The following is a 17,096-nucleotide window of genomic DNA, read 5'->3' on the forward strand; positions in this document are numbered from 1 at the left end:
CGATTTGGTAGCTAACATGAACAGAATCAGGGTCATTTGTCATTTAAAAAAAAGGTTTCCAAAGTTAGTTGACACCTTAAATTCTTCGCTTATTTTGTGTGGTAAATATTGGCTTCTTATCTCACCAAAACTAAGGGAAACTTCTCGTCTTTAGCTATTTATTTTTATAAGAATTACGTATCATATTTTCAACAAGATCGTTAAATGAGTTGATAAAATTTGAACACACGACCTTACATGTTATGAGTTCAATTTTAGCATCATAATTATAATTTAGAAAGCACCTATACATGGAGTTGGCAGAGTCTGAAGCAAACGGCACCTATACAGGACTTAAAATTTATGAAAGGTCATGCCACTTCGTGTAAGGGAGTAGGAATTTTGAAGCCTGCTATGCTTCATCTATATCTGACATTTATATAAACCATAGCCAAATGCCATAAATTTAATCCGACTATAATCGCATTCTCTTCATAGTTTAAACTTATGGTAGAACAAAATGGTAACTGCTAATATCCATCTCATAATTTCACATATTTGAATGGCAAGTTTGTGCTGTTAGTTGTTACACAGCATTTTCCATTTTGTCTTCAAAGTTCACATTCTTTCTCTAAAAGTATGCCAGTTCAGCAAGGCTTTCACCAAGTAAACAGGGATGAGGGGGAAACATTCTTGTATTCTACAAACAATAAGCTACAATTGTGACACAGATCGCATGCGTGAATCAAGCAGTCATGCATATCATCCGAACAACAAAATGAAATATTATGTTAAACAAGTCCCCTGTCTCTGTCATGACAAATGCAACTGCCTTCATTCCTTTGGCCTCATTCGGCATCACCACTCTCCCCTTTCTCGGGTGACTCCCCATTATCAGATTTGACTTTACCAGATGGCTCCCCTTCCACCTTCCTTTTCTTGTTCTTCTCACTTTCCTTTTCTTTTGACACTGCTGCTTTCTTCCCAGCATTCTTCTTCCTGAAGTCTGTTAGGTCATGAAGAACAAGTGTTAAGATCATCAATAGGCCATACTGACACAGTATATTAGTCAAATCAAACAGTTACATATATTTTGTTGAAAGTGTATCAATTTCTAATTTAAAACATCAATTTTTTCTTTGTATTTTTCAACAACTGACTTTCTGTACTGCTAATATCCAATCTTATATACTCATTGTGAATGAATCAATGAACAACAGCTCCTCTCGCTCCGTTTTGACCTGAGTTTTTGCTTTTACTCGAATTTCACCAAATAGCAGATCAAGCTAGTTTAGCATAATGGTAAAGAACAGACTAATTAACAACACGGGATTGGGACATAACAACCCGTGCTCACAATTTAACATGACAGAGTAATGTGCACTGATCTCAACCATCCATAATAATGAAAATATGATAAAAGAAAAGGATCCTGATAATATCAAATATGATATGTATTCATGTTGAATGGGAGCATGACGATATTTTGAACAAAAGCACCCCAATAACCTTGCAGAAGATTTTGAACAACTAAAGCTTTATTATCATGGCAAGTCTACATTCTGAAGAAAAGGTCCCCTCATGTTTTGCTCTGGACAATTTGATAACCAACCTTCAAGAGAAGCTTTAAGAGGGCGGATAAACTCAGAGAAGTCAGTTTCTTCAAGAGCTTTGAAAATATCATCAGCATTGACTATCTGCCTCTTTGACTCCTTACAAATGTCATTAGCTCTGCATCACCACATCATATAAAAGCAATTTTGTTGTGTCTAAGTGTGTGTATATTCTTTTTTTAAGGCCTAAACAAAAGTCCGCTCAATTAGAATCCAAAATCTTATCCCGGCTACTACTAATCAAGTAAAATTTCATTAGCACAACTAAAATTTAACATGTTTATCACAATAAAATGGAGACAACTAAAATTTCATTAGGGCACCAGAAAGGTGGTTTCAAAAATAGGGTAAAAATGTAAGAAATTTACGTTGCGGAAATGTAGTGGATAAAGATCCTGGCGCTTTCAGAGAATGCAAGAAGTGCGTCTTTGTTGACGGATATGTCTCCGTCTTCGGAGCATCGGGATAGCTTATCCTTCACGATGCGGCGCACGATAGTCCTGGGAAGCTCTTCCGCCTCCGGCACCGCTTTCGCCTCCTCCGCCATTCTCTTCTTTCTCTTGCAAGCGATATGCTCACGACGGCAGTTTCACTGTACTTATTCGATTTTTGGTGTGCAACTAGGGTTTTTCTTTTCTTTTCTTTTCTGTGTTTAATTTATGGAGTAATTGATCAAATTAGTTCACTTACATAGTTGCTAATTGACTATTAATATGATAAGTTTATAAAATTATATTAAATTAATTTTAAATTGAGGTATTCCAATGTTTTAAGTATTTTCTTCAATTATATTTTGATTTAATCTAATTTCATAGACTTATTATATTAATAGTTAATTAGGACTCATGTTTATTGCAGATTACAGTATCATTTAACATGTCACATTGATAAATTTTAACATTGTCAACAAAAAATAAAGCAATTGTTGAAAAACGAATTTGATTTAAAAGAAATTGTTAATGACTAATTTAGATATCGCCTGATATTTTAGAGACGAATTTAATCATTTTACCCTTAATTTTATGGAATTGTTCCTTATCTGCCATAGGTTAACAACATACTTTGCACTTTCGATATATTGTGTGCATTACTGTTCTTTTACGATAAAATAACCAATTGGGTGTTAAAGTGCTTAACTCACTCGTCCGCTTAAGTAAGCGTTGGGAGTTTAAATCTCGTCTTGTGCATACAGTAACTCATTGATCAACAATAGACCCTTAAATAAAACTCATATATTCAACAAATTAGTTCGACAACCAAAAAACTATGATTCAATCTGCAAAATGATTGAATCAAATAGAATCTGATCCGCACTCTAATAGAATCGGATCGCTATATATCACATTTGTATCCGTGAATCTGCTACACACACATTAATTTCACAAATCACAAAGAACCCTAATTTTACCCCTTTTAGTTTTGGCGTTATGCCTTCAATTCTCACCTGGTAGAATGGACAAAAGTATACATGGATTTTTATATGATAGATAGATGTATACTTTATCACCAATATCAAGTTTGTTGGTTATTTCTACTTTTCTGTTGTCTGAGTAACTTTTTCAGCCGTAGTTGTTACTAGGTGGCACCTTATTTGCTATAATAACACTGTGCATTGTATGACGTGACTCTTTTGATGACATTGTAGTAAATAATTGTTAAATTATTGAATTTGCTAAATTAAAATTAAAAAAATAATTACAAGTTATGACATCTCTTCATTCTCTTCCATTTCCTATCAACTCCATACACACTAAACCTAATTGTTAATACTCTTCAATTCTTGATTAATCCCATCAATTATCTGCGCTTCTTTATTTCTTCTTCCACCATCTATATGCTTTTTTCTACATACTTTCATTTGATTTTTTCACTTTACTCCTAAATCTGAATTCCCAAATCTTTTCAAGCATCAACAATTTCGTCAGCCCAAATGAAATAATCACACCTCAATTCAACTTTCAACATTCTTAAATCTGAAGACAAATTTAACCATTTCACATAAGATTCATAACATTTATCATAAAAAATATAACAAAAAATTACATACCTTCCATAGCAAACAACAAAGAAACAATCTTCTTGGGTTTCACTCTGTCGCGGATTCAAGCATCACTGTATCAAGTCTATGCAAACACTTACTATTGTTGTAGTCGAACTTCTTATTCTTCGGTGCAATAGAAGAGCCACCACAACCACTCGCACAAACATGAAGTATGTTTTTCTTTCTTTGAGATGGTGACATTTTGGTAACTTAGGGTTTACAAATCTCTATTATGAGTGACGCGAAAAAAGTTTAGAGAAAGGGTTTCTTTTTAATCTCATAGAATAAAGACCGTGAAAAAAGATAAAGAAGAATTTTTTGTTCACTCTCTGTTAGGGTTCTGTTCAAAATAGAGAGGGAAGGGAAGATAATGAAGAGACCTTGTGGCTTGTAAATCTTTTTCTTTTTTATTATGATTTAACAAATTCAATAGCTTGACAATTATTTTTCACTGAGGCAACGGAAAGGTAAAAGTGACTGATAGACTTGATATTGGTCTATACACATGACTTATTAAAAAAAATAGAGTGTGCATGTGTCTATTGTGTGAAAAGTTCTGTGTACTTTTGTCCATTCTTCCATTCTCACCCACTCCTCTCCTTCGCATTTGTCCTCTTTTCACTGGTTTTGTACTTCATTCATTGTTCCTCCTCTCTTTTGCGTTTGTCCTCTCGCCATTGTATTGTTTTGTCGTCCTTTATTCTCTCCACATATTTGTTGTTCGTTCTCGCCATTGCAGTGCTTTGTCCCTCAGCTTAGACGATTCTATTAATCGTCATTGTCATTTTGCTTTAGTTGTCGATCTACTTTTTGTAATTCTGCTTCGCTTTTGAAATTTTGCTTCTGCTTCACTTTTTAACAGTTTTGCATTTGCTTCCTTGACGCTTTGAGAAGATATTTAAAAAAAATTAAATATCACTAAATTTTTTTGTGTTCTTTAATTTCTTAGGTTGTGCCTCTCTTTTCATTGATTTCTTTTTACATTTAGATTTTATTAGGGTTTAGTTATAGTAAAAAAAAGTTGATCTTTTTTAAATTTTTTAATTTTAAGAATTTTTTTTAGTTGGATATATTTGGTGTCTGATTTTATATGCAAATGTGAAAATTGAATCGAATCCAAATCTTAAAAAAGAAAAAAAAAACAAATATTAGACCCGATTTGATTATTTTAATGTGGAACAAATAGAAATTTTGTTCATATTAGATCTGATTTGTAAATATTTTTATGTAAATTATTCTAAAATTGATTTAAATTCTGTATAAATGAATTTATGTGTTTCCATTTATAAATATGAGAGACTTATTTATTATTAAATTTACTAAAAACATATTTTTCTTTCAAATAAAAAATCGAGGATATATTTTTTCTTTTTTCTTCTAATTCATGAGTAAAGAATTTTTAGTGCGCACGCTTCTTTTTCTTCTTTGTGTTACACACTTCTTACTAACTTACGCTCTTGTTATTTCTTATTTTTCCTCACCTTTTATAAAATTTTTGTTTTAGTTTTGGTAGGTTAAATTTTTTTTGTTTGTGTTTTAATCTATGTTGTTAATTTGTTCCATTAAATAATGAAATGCACCATATTAATATTTGACTTCTAACGTATTAAGCAAACAACAAATACTAAAATAAAAATAAAATTATCAATGATCTAAGTATAAATAAAATGAACAGCATGTACAAAAGAAAATAAATTCATTATAATACAAACTTTAAAAGAATGCAAATCTTAAAATTGCTCGCAAGTGCGTAATGCGTGTATATCCTTTTAGTGGTGGTGTTTGGAGGATTGTGGTGGGTTGTGAATGTGATCGGCGCGGGAGTGCATAGCAGTGTTGGATGAAAGAAATGATGTGGTGCAGCAGTTGGTGGTAGTGTTCCTTTACCTGCATGGAGCCACGATGGCGCTCTGCAATTCTTCTCTCTTCATTTAGTACTGTATATCCGACTTGACTACACTTGGGTTTTATAACATTTAAATATGGAAAAATGAAACTAAAATAAGATAATTGAGTCGGCCTGGCCCAAACAAACAAGGCCCAAAAGACCTAATAATCATTTTGGAGGTTCCTCTCCTTCCTCTCGTCCTGCGATCTCCTTTCCACCGTATAGTCATCGCAGCCATGGAAAACTGTCAACAGCATCATCACCACCACCTCCAAAACCAAGACACCTCATCAGCATCACCTCCCATCACCGGCACATGCTGCAAGTGCGGCGGCCCTACTACCTTCCCCCCTCCCCCGCCAGGTCCCTCCTTCTCCGAAATCTCCCCTCCCCCAACCTACCGCCCCATCCGCGCCCCCGCCGTCCCTCCCGACCCCGACTCCAAGCGCGCCATCGTCCTCGCCCCCGTCCCACAGTCTCAGAAGGTACCCGTCGCACAACCGCCCTACACCTTCCAATATCCGGCCAAGCGCATCCACTCCCCCGACGATATCCGCCGCTTCCACGAAAGCGATTCCGGCAAGAACTTCATTGGCTTCATCGTCGCACTCTCCGAATCTATTCGCGGTCACAAGATCTCTGACCCCTGCCCCGAGTCCCACACCCTAACCGCCATCGTCTCCATCTTAGAAACCTTAACCCAATGGATCGATGAGATCCCTCCCGTTCAGCAGTCCGCAAGATACGGCAACATCGCCTACCGAACCTGGCACCAGAAGATGTCCGATTCCGCCGAATCCCTTATGCTCCGATTCCTCCCGGAGAATCTCAAATCGGTGACGATCGAGATCGTGCCCTATTTCACTGACAGCTTCGGGAACTCGAGCCGAATCGACTATGGAACTGGCCATGAGACGAATTTCGCGGCTTGGCTGTATTGCCTGGCCAGATTAGGGGTAATAAACGAAGAGGATTACCAGGCTGTGATTTCTAGGGTATTCGTGAAGTACCTTGAGTTGATGAGGAAGCTTCAATTGGTGTATTGCCTGGAACCAGCTGGATCACATGGTGTGTGGGGTCTTGATGATTATCACTTTTTGCCATTCATATTTGGTTCTTCTCAGTTGATTGATCACAGGTACATGAAGCCGAAATCGATTCACAATCAGGACATATTGGAGAACTTCTCCAATGAATACCTGTACCTCGGTTGCATTGCCTTCGTGAAGAAGGTGAAGAAGGGTCTCTTCGCGGAGCACTCCCCCATGCTGGATGATATCAGCGTGGTGCCCAATTGGAACAAGGTCAACAGTGGTTTGCTCAAGATGTACAAGGCTGAGGTCTTGGAGAAGGTCCCCATCATGCAGCATTTCCTCTTTGGATCACTCATTAAGTGGTATGTCTCGGCATCTTGATTCTTGTATGCTTTGCTGTCACCACCATACTGCTTAATTATGTAATGAGATTTGTGTGCAATGCTTGTTGCATGAGTTGATCATTATAATTAGTATCGGACATGATTGTCTGGTGTTGCATCTGTAAGCCAACTCCTGAACGTCTCACTCCATGGACTATAGATCCTCTGAAAAAGGTGGAGGTTGTTTAGGATTAGCAGAGGTGCTTGAATTGTTTCCAAACTCTGTGAAAGTATAATTTGTTTTTGTTTTGTTCCAGGGAGTAATTCATGGGTTCTCTCTCTTCCAACGGCTTGTGCTTGGATTCAGCTTGGCTGTGAGACCAAGATATAATCCAGTTTGATCATATCACTGGTGTAGGAAGTCATTACAGGGAATCATATCTCACAGTAGTTTAGTTCATTGATCTTTTTTTTGTTTCGGTGTTGAAGTGCTGGTTCACTGTTGACTGTTATTCTGGATGCACGCATTAGTGAAAGTAAATAATGGGTAGTGTTTATTCATCTAATATAGAGATATATAGTATATGAGGAGAATGTTTGCCCACATCACGTTTAATGATTCTGTGCATGCAAGTTTCTATATGATCTAGACAACGCATGCTTGCTGATGGTTTGGAGTCCTAATTTTGTAGGATTGAATTTCATGTATAAACAAGTTTAACAGCTTAAACAAAATATATAATCAATTTTCTTTATTCTAAATTATCAAACCATTTCATTTTAATGTTTTCAAAGTTTCTTTTGTTCATGAATAATTTGACTTGATCATTCATGTTAAAATATTCTTAGTTATTAGCACTAATTCACTCTGAAAATTGTGCGATATATGCATTCGGTAATATTCTTCAATTATAATAGAAGAATTGGTGAAAAGTATTAGAATTGGTAGAGTTTTCTATTGCATTAGCATATAGGATCACCGGCTGGCCGTCCCTTTGTTTGGAGGGATAGAAAGATGAGATGAGAAAATGGGAGGAATTGCCATTGGGCAGTTTTATTTGGTATCAAATATTCCCAACAGCAGCCCAGGAGTATTCAGGAATCATATGGGAACTTGGCTGAAAGGTTTTGCTCTTCGCATTGGCAAGGGGCATGCTATCACAGAATCCAGAGCAATCCTTGAAGGCTTAAAAATTGCATGGGAAACTGAACACTACAACCTCATAATAGAATCAGACTCTAAATCCAGCGCAATCCTTGGGCGTGCATTGCCGCTCCTTCAAGCGCTAGAAACTGGTTTTGTCACCAATTTTCGATCAAAGTAGTTGCATAACACAAAGCCCTTCGCCAAGCGCTGTGGAGACTGCACATTGGTGCTTGGAGGAGAGTTGAACGATGAGAGGCTGTTTGGGAGTGTGAGAGTTTCCGAGAGAACATTCGGATCTTGTAGTGACCCGTCTCAAAATTCTTAACATATAAAATGCAAGATAATTCTAGATTTCTTTTGTTTAAAAAATCTACACAAAAAGTGTTGCAACATTATTTGAAAGCCTATTTTTTTCTTTGAATAAATCTGAATCCTTTTCAAATCTGAAGATATTTCAATGAATAGAATATTATTTTCGATGTATCTTTTCGAATTTGAACCGACAAAATTCTTTCTTTTGGTATGCACAGTTGCATATAGCTCCAGCACCCGAGACTTGTATAACTCAAGCTCGAAAGAAAGGAAGCAAGAAGAAATAGCAGGTGTGGATGGAAGATGGGGAAGAACAAAGATGGAAAACGAAGAGAGATAGGAAATGAAATGAATGGAAGGGAAACGGGTAGTGAAAAGCAGATGGAAGGATGAGGGAGGGCCACCGCTGCCTTGATTGGTATGGTGGCGGCAGCCCTCCAAAGGGTTCTGCTTTCCTTTGGTGCACAGAGAGAAAGAGAGAGGGACAGAAACTTCCTTCGAAGGAGGGTTTGGTGAGTGCCTAGTTAGGACAGTTAAAGTCCATCCAACCTTTATTTTAGGCAGATTAGACGAATGTAAAATGACAAATGCTTTGGATTTAAATCGTTTAAAGCGATCAAATACATAAGTTGTCTAAGTACACATGCGAGAATTGTAGGTAATTGGAAGCAGGATATGGAATGAATCGCTACCGTTTTGAAGTGGATTTCTTTCTTTCCACTCTTGTACTTGCTTTCATTTCATACCTCAGGTGTTAAAAAAAATGTGCCTATGATTGATGGGTGACCCAAGGAATTTGCAGCATTTAACATTATCGACAAAGTTTATACACATATAACTGATGACAGAGTCTATTTTGAGGATAAATAGAAGGGATCAATTATATCATTCATAAGCATAGAAAATGATACTGATTTAACACACAATATAATCAAAGTGTTACTCAAAAGACATTGGTGCCTTAGTGGTATTCGACAAGGAGATATGGATCACATATCTTTTACCAATATTAAAAAAATTTAGCCACCACTCTAGTCCGAATTTATCCTAGGTTTATTCACGACGTTAAAACTTTATTTTACCGATTAATCAAATTATTCTGTGGTCCTCATAGAGTGTGATAGATGTTTATTTTTCTAATTGAAGTATTAGTAAAATAACATAATAAATAAATCTTAATACGTAGAATACGAAAGGCATAGGAGAGAGAGAGAGAGAGAGAGAGAGAGAGAGAATCTTCGATTTGGTGCGGCGGAATGGGCAAACGAGAGAAGCAGAAGCAGAAGCATCAAAGAGGCTTAGCGCGAGGAGCTTTCTACTATCTTCAGGACCAATCTGAAATCGATGACACTCCCAGACTTCCACCTGCAGATGAAGTGGAAGAGGCTGATGATGAAAACCATAGCGAAGAAGAAGAAGAAGAAGAAAGGATGAAAAATCATGAACACCTATCTGATGATATGCCTTCGAAATTCCACCTTTACCAACAATCTGTGCAGGTTTGTTTTCCTATCTTCCAAAAATATCCCCTTTGTCAAACGGGTCTAGCTTGGTTTGGTTGGTTATTGTGTTGAAATGAAACATGGAATGCTACAACATTTGAACTTGTTAAGTGTGAGAGCGTGTTTTTTTTCTTAGCGCTTCTGAGCTAGCTTAATAGATGATGGCTTATTGTGAATTGCGTTGTTTTGATGCAGTCTCCCAAAGGAGACATAAGTTATATGCAAAAATTCTTTCTCATGTACGTGGGTGGAAGGATGCCCCTCCATCTTCAAGAAGATTTCTGTGGCACTGCCTTGCTTAGGTATATTGAGGTTCTTGTAATTTCTTTTGTTTGGTTAATGACTCTTTAGATTGATTTTTTTTTTTCTTTTTTCATTTTGACATGATGAAATAGGTACATATTTTGGTAGGTTTTCTTATACGTATTTAAGCATGTGCCTAGTTTACACTTTTATCATTTATGTTGATATAAGATGCATTTTGGTTTTTAAGAGATATGGTTGTTTTCTAGTGTGGACGGGTTCATCATTCCTCAGGATGTTTCAGTTTTAAGCATTTAATTGCTGCTTCGGTTACGTCTCAACAAATCTACTTACAAGGCACTGATTTATGTTTGACAGTACGGAATGGCTCCGCAGTGATCCAAGAAGAACAGCAGTAGGACTGGACTTGGATGTGGAGGCACTTCATTGGTGCATGGAAAACAACATACCTAAAGTTGGGGCTGATGGCTTTTCTAGAATATCCCTCTATCATGGGAATGTCCTACAACCTCTTCAGTCTAAACTTGTGAAAATGGATCCGCAGGAGCAGTTAAGGAACACTTCACTGACTGAGGATGCTGCGAATTTGCAGGCTGGTTTGCTGGAATCTGACCTTCAAACAGGATCTGCTTCCGAAGATGCTGAGTCAAACAAGAGAGGCTTTCCACCTAGAAGAGATATTGTGTGTGCTTTTAACTACAGCTGCTGCTGTCTTCATAAACGAGCAGATCTGGTTTTGTATTTCAAGCATGCTCACGATGCCTTGTCTGCTAAAGGTGGAATCTTTGTCATGGATTTGTATGGGGGTACATCTTCAGAGAACAAGCTGAGGCTTCAGAGGAGATTTCCTAATTTCACGGTACAAATTTCTTGATATAAACTTGTTTTGAGGAGCTATAACCATTTAACCTATTGGGCAAGACTATTGAGGTTTTTGCAATGAATGACATCATATATGCAATTAGTGCATGAAAGTATGTATATTACTATTATTATTGGATTTCTGCTTTGACTATCAAATAATAAAGTTAGCAACCAATGTGCAGTATGTCTGGGAGCAAGCTGAATTTGACATCATTCAGCGTAAAACAAGGATTAGCCTCCATTTTCATCTGAATAAGCAACAAAGAAAACTTCGCCATGCATTTTCGTACAGCTGGAGGCTGTAAGTTGTTTTCTTTTTTAATTTTTTCTTAAGTTCATTGAAGAAAATTGTTAATATTGAGATGCGTAGATCAAAATTTGTATGTCAATATTTATATTTTATATTTCTGAAATTCTAACAAAAGAGTGGTGTGCTTCAGGTGGACATTGCCCGAGGTCAAGGATTGCTTGGAAGAAGCTGGATTTCGATATGTTCACTTTTGGATAAGAGAGATGCCTGACACCACAGAAATTGTAAGAACAGAGGGACTTGGTGCTGGGAAGGATATAAAATATGAAGAGGCAACCAATTTTCAGCAACAAGATTCTTGGAATGCTTACATAGTTGGTGTTGCATAGCTTCATCTTAAAAGATTTAGTTTCTGATGTATGGATTTTGTCATAAATGAGACAGGTATGGCGTGTAGTCAGTTTCATTCCTTGTAACCTTCTTTAGTTTATTTGGTATCCGATTTAGCTCAAAATTATGAAGCGTAACAAACAATTTCTATGTTACAAGTTACAACAATATCAAAGTTCGTGTGAAATTTCATCACTTTATGGATCTCTTGCCTTCAGGGTAATTTCTTGATTTAATGTATATCAATCGTGAGAAAAAAAACTGACCACCAAAACTAATAATAAGACAAAGTCTATGTATTCCAATACATGTTGGAAATTGCAGATGGTACATCTTTTTACTCAACATTAGCAAAATTTCAGTAAAACATCGAGTTCAACGATAGCCCTAGAAAGAAAGAATTAACTGAGACTAAAGATATACCCTTTCTTGTGGTCTATATAATATCTCAACTACTGCAGCATGTACACTAGACAGAAAATTGCCTCTCATAGCAGTGATGTGTTTACATAAAAGAAAAACTGAATCTTCAAGAAAAGGTTCTTGCAGTCAATTAGACGGTTTTGAAAGTACTTTCTTGATAGCACTAGAATATGTCTGGTGTTGATATTGGAGGGTATCATCCAAGAGCTTATCAAGAGGTGTCTTCGGCTTCCAACCTAATGAATCCCAAAAAAATACACATTAAGATGAAGGTTGAAATTCTGAAGAAAAATAGCATAGGATGAATAGAAATCATTGAATACCAAGCTGCCTGGTGATGATTGTCATGTCAGGAATGCGCCTATCACTGTCGTCATAGCCTTTACCATAGAATTCCTCTGAGCTCACATCCAGAGTTGATAGGCTAGAAGAAGGTACACCGGCCACCTTTGCATAAACCTTCGCCCGGAAATACAAAAATGATCAAAAGCTTTTATTTCCTTAGACAGGAATAAACTAACTAATGCATGTGTTAAAACTCACCTGTATCATAAGCTCAGCTAGTTCCTTCACGGATACTTCATTATCTGGGTTTCCCACATTGAATATCTGTCCGTTTGCTCTTTCAGGATTATCCTGTGACAAGTTGACATTACACATTATCTGAAGCTCATGGCAACTCATAAAGTCGGGTTGAGATTTACTCCTGAGCTTACAATCATTAACAGAACAGCCTCGATAGCATCCTTGATGTAGAGAAAGGTTCGCTGTGATCTTCCGCCATCAACAAGTTTGAGTGGCTCACCACGAAGGAGGTTCTGGAAGAAGTTTTAAGAAAATCAGATGTGTATCAAAATCATGAAAGACATTTACTAGAAACAGAACCAGGTAGCTGATGTTACATTACTGAAGCAAGCTAAAACTCTGGGGACACCATCACATGGTCCATCCACACCAGGAATGAAGTCCATTCTTGGGCCAATCCAGTTGTAGGGTCTCACAATTGTGAACTTGAGGCCATTCTCCGCATGCTCAGCTATAGTTTTGCACAGCAATATAATTAAGTTAACAAAGAAAATAAAATCTAATTATAGCTTATCATAAAAGAGAAAAAGTAGATTCTTTACCATATATTAGCCTATCGGTCATTTGCTTTGCACAGGCATAAGACCATCTCTGCTTCTCTACTGGACCAAATATACAAGGACTGACGTCTTCCTTTAGCATATAGTATTTAGGATCCTGCAGCATGAAAAAAAGTAAGGGTAAAATACAAGGGTACCAGCGTCATATAACCTAAATCCTCGTGGAAGATTAGTGTATAAATTTTACAAATAGAAAGGTGCTATTAGGGGTAGTAAATGAAAACAAAGAAGTGTCCTAATTGAACAACATCAATTTCTGGAATTCATCATTATGAAGATGGATTGGTTACCTTGCGAAACTCCTCAGGGAGAAAGCTACCTATGGTTTTGCCATAGACCTCGCAGGTAGAGAAATGGATTAAACGCTTGTTGTTCTCAGTGCAATACTTAATCTGCATTACATGAAGAATTAGCGTGTTTAGGTTATTCAAGATAAGGCAATTGAAGAAAGATGTACTCACCACTGGAATAGCATCGATGAAATTGCTGAAGATAGTATCCAAGGGGCGCGTGTTGTAATCGGCGGGGGTGCAAATTGCGGCAAGGTTGATTGTCTACAAAAGGAAAAACAATGATCAAAACGTGGCATTGCTTCTTCTTTTGATGTGATATTGTGTTGTGTGAAATACAAGTGGAAATTACGAGATCGGAAGCTTTGATGAGGGTTTCGAGGCGCGAATCGTTCTTGATGTTCATGTGGTGGAACTCAATGCGGCTGGACCACGGGTTCGACTCCCTCAACAGGTGGTTGATCTTCTCGGAGGAGACGTCCACCACCACCGCCTTGTGTGACGTCTCTGCCATCAGCTTCTCGCACAGATGAGATCCGATGAACCCTCCTCCCCCGATCATGCATATTGACATCGCCGCCACTGGCTTTCCGTCCAGGTCCACTCGCTGCGCCATTAGTTTGAATTTTTCTGCGCGTGTGAGAGAGAGAGAGAGAGAGAGGAAAGGAAGAGAAGAGAAGAGGGTGTGGCAGTTATAACTGGTTTTCGAAAGAGGGGAAGAACAGAGAAAGCGGTTGCAATCTCGTAATTTTACAGTTATTGTTCCGCGCTTTGGCGGGCAAGCGTTCAACTTGTTTCCTATTTGATATACCACTTTAACCAAATAAATATATTATTTTGAAGGTAAATCAATTTAGTCAAAGTGATGGTGATTTTATAATAAAATAACTATCATTGATCATATTATTTGAAATAAACTTTATATTAACTATCTGCAAAATAATCGTTAAATGCAAGTGTATCTCAAAAAATATATATCCACTTAAATTCTTGATTTATTTAGAAACAAAACTTTTTCTTATTGTTGAATCGATAAAGGAAACCAAAAACAAACTATTAGCTCGGGTATTTGCCATTTATGCGTATTGAGGGTAGTTTAGTTCCCGTCCGTTTGGTTTAGTTTTTGTTTCATGATTATCTATTATTAGGTCCAGTTAGTTGCTTACCCAAACCTTTGGCTATTTCCTTTCCAATTTCTTCATTTGCGCACAACAAGTTGGCCTTTTAAAATCTCAGATTTTCCATCCCCACCTCCCACGCCCAAAGTGGAAAGGAAAATCCAAGATTTTACAAATTGATTGATTTGTCTCTCCCTTTTCCCTTTCCCCCCGGTCGAGATCAGAAAGAAACAGCTCTTTCTTTGATGGCGGAAGAACACAGGTGCCAAGCTCCACGCCTCTGCGTAAATAATTGTGGATTCTTTGGAAGCCCGACCACAAACGGCCTCTGCTCCAAGTGCTATCGCAATCTCCAGCTTAAGGAGCAGCAGTCTTCCTCTGCCAAATTGGTCCTCAACCAAACCCTGCAGGTTCCTCCGGCAGCAGAACCTATTTCTACTCCTTCAGCATCAACATCATCATCTTGTACGGAGGAGGTTGATCGTCCTTGCAGCGCAGCAGTGATGGAGGAGAAGGTGGCAGCGAATCGGTGTGCAAGATGCAGGAGGCGTGTGGGGCTTACGGGGTTCAAGTGCAGGTGTGGGTTGACGTTGTGTGGGTCCCATCGGCACCCAGAACAACACTCATGCCACTTCGATTTCAAGGGATTCGGGAGGGAGCAAATCGCAAAGGCAAACCCTCTAATCAAGGCCGACAAGCTTAATAAGATTTGAATCTTATATGCTGTGACTCATTATTCTGTAAATTAAACTTAATATAACAAACTATCCCTCCATTCAAATATTCTTTTCTTTTTTATTTTCTTAAATACTTGCCACCCTCCACCTTCCTTTTCAAATTAATTTACATTTCTTTAGTTTAAATTGTCAATATAAGTAACTAAGTTTATATACATGTAGCATGACTATAATTAATTCAACCATAATATATATTAACAACACTTATAAAATATGTTTATATCTTTTTGCATAATCTGTTTTTTGCTATTACGATTTACATGTTATGTATATTCATTTGTAATCTACGAATGCATGTAGGATTTTATATGAGAATTTGTAAAATTCTGTTCGCTATAGCAAATTATATAAAATAGGCATAGGAACAAAAGTTAACCAATTTAAAAATATTGCATTTATATAATTTTAATTTCTATTTATTCTAAATATGTGAATTGCTCTCATTTTGTATAATCTATATAATTCAAATTCTTAATCAACTATATCTAGTCATCTACAATGGTTGCACGTGACTTGATCACTATAGTACTTATTGTCTTGGAACTTCTGTTATTTATGTTGACGATACTCATGACATCAAGCTAGTAATTTAAAAACCAGGACTGATACCAATTACCCAGAGAAATTGGGATTAAGAATTTTCTAGTGAAGCCTGTGGTATGAATGTATGATACCCTGGAACACCTAGAAAGTTTTGATAACATGATCATTATTAGATCAGTTTTATTAAATGGATATCATTTAATTCTAGTTCTTTAGAATATTTATTCGATTGACATGTTAAAGACTAGTTTATATATTAACAATTAGAATTTTATTTAAGCGTCTAGCTAATTAACTAGCAGTACTAGATTTAAATTTCACCATTAAGTAAATTAGTGAAATGATTATTTGACTAACTTAAATTAATTATAAATATAATTTTAAAAATATTATGTGTATATTAAAAAAGCCTATTAAATTAGTTATTATATATTTATGTATAAGGTGTATATATTATTTAAATTATGTTTAATATATATTTTATACAAATAATTAATTTTATATGATTATACCTTTTGTAATTATTTTTAAACATTTTTTTCTTGTCTGTAATTTTAAAAATCTTGTTAATAAGTATTTTAAAAACACTACTTAAATATATACTATAATTAGAGAATATGTATAAAAAATATAATTTGAATGTGAATATTTTTAATTTATTATACATTTATTGAATTGGATAAATAAACATCTTTAAGTTTAAAGCATTTTTAGGTAGAATTAAAATTTTTGAAAATTAAAAAGTTGATAAAATAATCACATAATACATTAATTATTCTTAAATTAAAATAATAAAAATACACATTTAAAGTAAAAGTTATAGATTTAATAATAATTAATTTCTTGCTCTATCAATTTACCAACTTTTTCTAAAAATAAATTCTTTTAGGTAAATCCCCATTTTAATAGTTTGATCTTTATCTTTGTTATATTGTATTTGTTTGGAGGCAAAAGTTTACTTATAGTGCGGGTCACTGCCATAATTCCAATTGAGGGACATGATGGGCGGTGGTAACATAACAAGAAGAAGATGCGAGTTTTTGACAGTCTTGTCATTAAATGTACAATGCTTAGTGCATAATATTAATTTGAATGAGAGTACAGTAACAAAAGTTATTTATCCTTCCATGATATAATCTAATTATGCAAGAGCTTCCAAATCCACCTGCAGATCTAAATTATGCATAACAAGAAATGAAAATCCTTGCTTTGGCATAGAACATTATATTATCA

General features: G+C 36.1%; 5 protein-coding genes across 5 annotated transcripts; 3 read left to right on the forward strand and 2 right to left on the reverse strand.

Annotated features, from left to right (window-relative positions):
* Positions 1 to 503: 503 nt before the first annotated feature.
* LOC130967916 (DNA polymerase II subunit B4) lies at positions 504 to 2,248 on the reverse strand. Its single transcript, XM_057892964.1, has 3 exons — positions 1,961 to 2,248; positions 1,592 to 1,710; positions 504 to 985 (listed from the first exon to the last, which is right to left on the reverse strand). The coding sequence occupies exons 1-3, from the start codon at positions 2,137 to 2,139 to the stop codon at positions 828 to 830; spliced, it is 456 nt and encodes a 151-aa protein (XP_057748947.1). The 5' UTR covers positions 2,140 to 2,248; the 3' UTR covers positions 504 to 827.
* Positions 2,249 to 5,653: 3,405 nt separating this feature from the next.
* On the forward strand, positions 5,654 to 7,640 carry LOC130970198 (uncharacterized). Its single transcript, XM_057896194.1, has 2 exons — positions 5,654 to 6,917; positions 7,196 to 7,640. Exons 1-2 carry the CDS (start codon positions 5,758 to 5,760, stop codon positions 7,200 to 7,202), a joined length of 1,167 nt encoding a protein of 388 aa, XP_057752177.1. The 5' UTR covers positions 5,654 to 5,757; the 3' UTR covers positions 7,203 to 7,640.
* A 1,867-nt stretch (positions 7,641 to 9,507) lies between these two features.
* On the forward strand, positions 9,508 to 11,845 carry LOC130969895 (uncharacterized). Its single transcript, XM_057895803.1, has 5 exons — positions 9,508 to 9,836; positions 10,035 to 10,141; positions 10,461 to 10,962; positions 11,150 to 11,268; positions 11,408 to 11,845. Exons 1-5 carry the CDS (start codon positions 9,594 to 9,596, stop codon positions 11,604 to 11,606), a joined length of 1,170 nt encoding a protein of 389 aa, XP_057751786.1. The 5' UTR covers positions 9,508 to 9,593; the 3' UTR covers positions 11,607 to 11,845.
* Positions 11,846 to 11,914: 69 nt separating this feature from the next.
* Positions 11,915 to 14,494, reverse strand: LOC130969896 (UDP-D-apiose/UDP-D-xylose synthase 2-like). Its single transcript, XM_057895804.1, has 9 exons — positions 13,818 to 14,494; positions 13,637 to 13,729; positions 13,466 to 13,567; positions 13,158 to 13,272; positions 12,933 to 13,066; positions 12,747 to 12,848; positions 12,574 to 12,666; positions 12,354 to 12,489; positions 11,915 to 12,266 (listed from the first exon to the last, which is right to left on the reverse strand). The coding sequence occupies exons 1-9, from the start codon at positions 14,079 to 14,081 to the stop codon at positions 12,157 to 12,159; spliced, it is 1,149 nt and encodes a 382-aa protein (XP_057751787.1). The 5' UTR covers positions 14,082 to 14,494; the 3' UTR covers positions 11,915 to 12,156.
* Positions 14,495 to 14,526: 32 nt separating this feature from the next.
* Positions 14,527 to 15,366, forward strand: LOC130969897 (zinc finger A20 and AN1 domain-containing stress-associated protein 3-like). The gene has a single exon (XM_057895805.1). It carries the CDS (start codon positions 14,829 to 14,831, stop codon positions 15,294 to 15,296), a length of 468 nt encoding a protein of 155 aa, XP_057751788.1. The 5' UTR covers positions 14,527 to 14,828; the 3' UTR covers positions 15,297 to 15,366.
* Positions 15,367 to 17,096: the final 1,730 nt, after the last annotated feature.

The sequence above is a fragment of the Arachis stenosperma genome, chromosome 3 (assembly GCF_014773155.1).
Source record: "Arachis stenosperma cultivar V10309 chromosome 3, arast.V10309.gnm1.PFL2, whole genome shotgun sequence".
Lineage (NCBI taxonomy): Eukaryota > Viridiplantae > Streptophyta > Magnoliopsida > Fabales > Fabaceae > Arachis > Arachis stenosperma.

What these genes read in the sequence shown, in the direction of transcription:
- LOC130969895 (XM_057895803.1), top strand. Translation starts at nt 9,594, where the DNA reads ATGGGCAAACGAGAGAAGCAGAAGCAGAAGCATCAAAGAGGCTTAGCG. An exon ending in TGTGGCACTGCCTTGCTTAG is followed by an intron (nt 10,142 to 10,460) that starts GTATATTGAGGT and finishes TATGTTTGACAG; the next exon opens with TACGGAATGGCTCCGCAGTG. An exon ending in TTTTCGTACAGCTGGAGGCT is followed by an intron (nt 11,269 to 11,407) that starts GTAAGTTGTTTT and finishes GGTGTGCTTCAG; the next exon opens with GTGGACATTGCCCGAGGTCA.
- LOC130969896 (XM_057895804.1), bottom strand. Translation starts at nt 14,081, where the DNA reads ATGGCGCAGCGAGTGGACCTGGACGGAAAGCCAGTGGCGGCGATGTCA. An exon ending in AGGCTGTTCTGTTAATGATT is followed by an intron (nt 12,667 to 12,746) that starts GTAAGCTCAGGA and finishes AACTTGTCACAG; the next exon opens with GATAATCCTGAAAGAGCAAA. An exon ending in TAGCTGAGCTTATGATACAG is followed by an intron (nt 12,490 to 12,573) that starts GTGAGTTTTAAC and finishes TTCCGGGCGAAG; the next exon opens with GTTTATGCAAAGGTGGCCGG.
- LOC130970198 (XM_057896194.1), top strand. Translation starts at nt 5,758, where the DNA reads ATGGAAAACTGTCAACAGCATCATCACCACCACCTCCAAAACCAAGAC.
- LOC130967916 (XM_057892964.1), bottom strand. Translation starts at nt 2,139, where the DNA reads ATGGCGGAGGAGGCGAAAGCGGTGCCGGAGGCGGAAGAGCTTCCCAGG. An exon ending in ATCCACTACATTTCCGCAAC is followed by an intron (nt 1,711 to 1,960) that starts GTAAATTTCTTA and finishes GTGGTGATGCAG; the next exon opens with AGCTAATGACATTTGTAAGG. An exon ending in TCTTAAAGCTTCTCTTGAAG is followed by an intron (nt 986 to 1,591) that starts GTTGGTTATCAA and finishes ATGACCTAACAG; the next exon opens with ACTTCAGGAAGAAGAATGCT.
- LOC130969897 (XM_057895805.1), top strand. Translation starts at nt 14,829, where the DNA reads ATGGCGGAAGAACACAGGTGCCAAGCTCCACGCCTCTGCGTAAATAAT.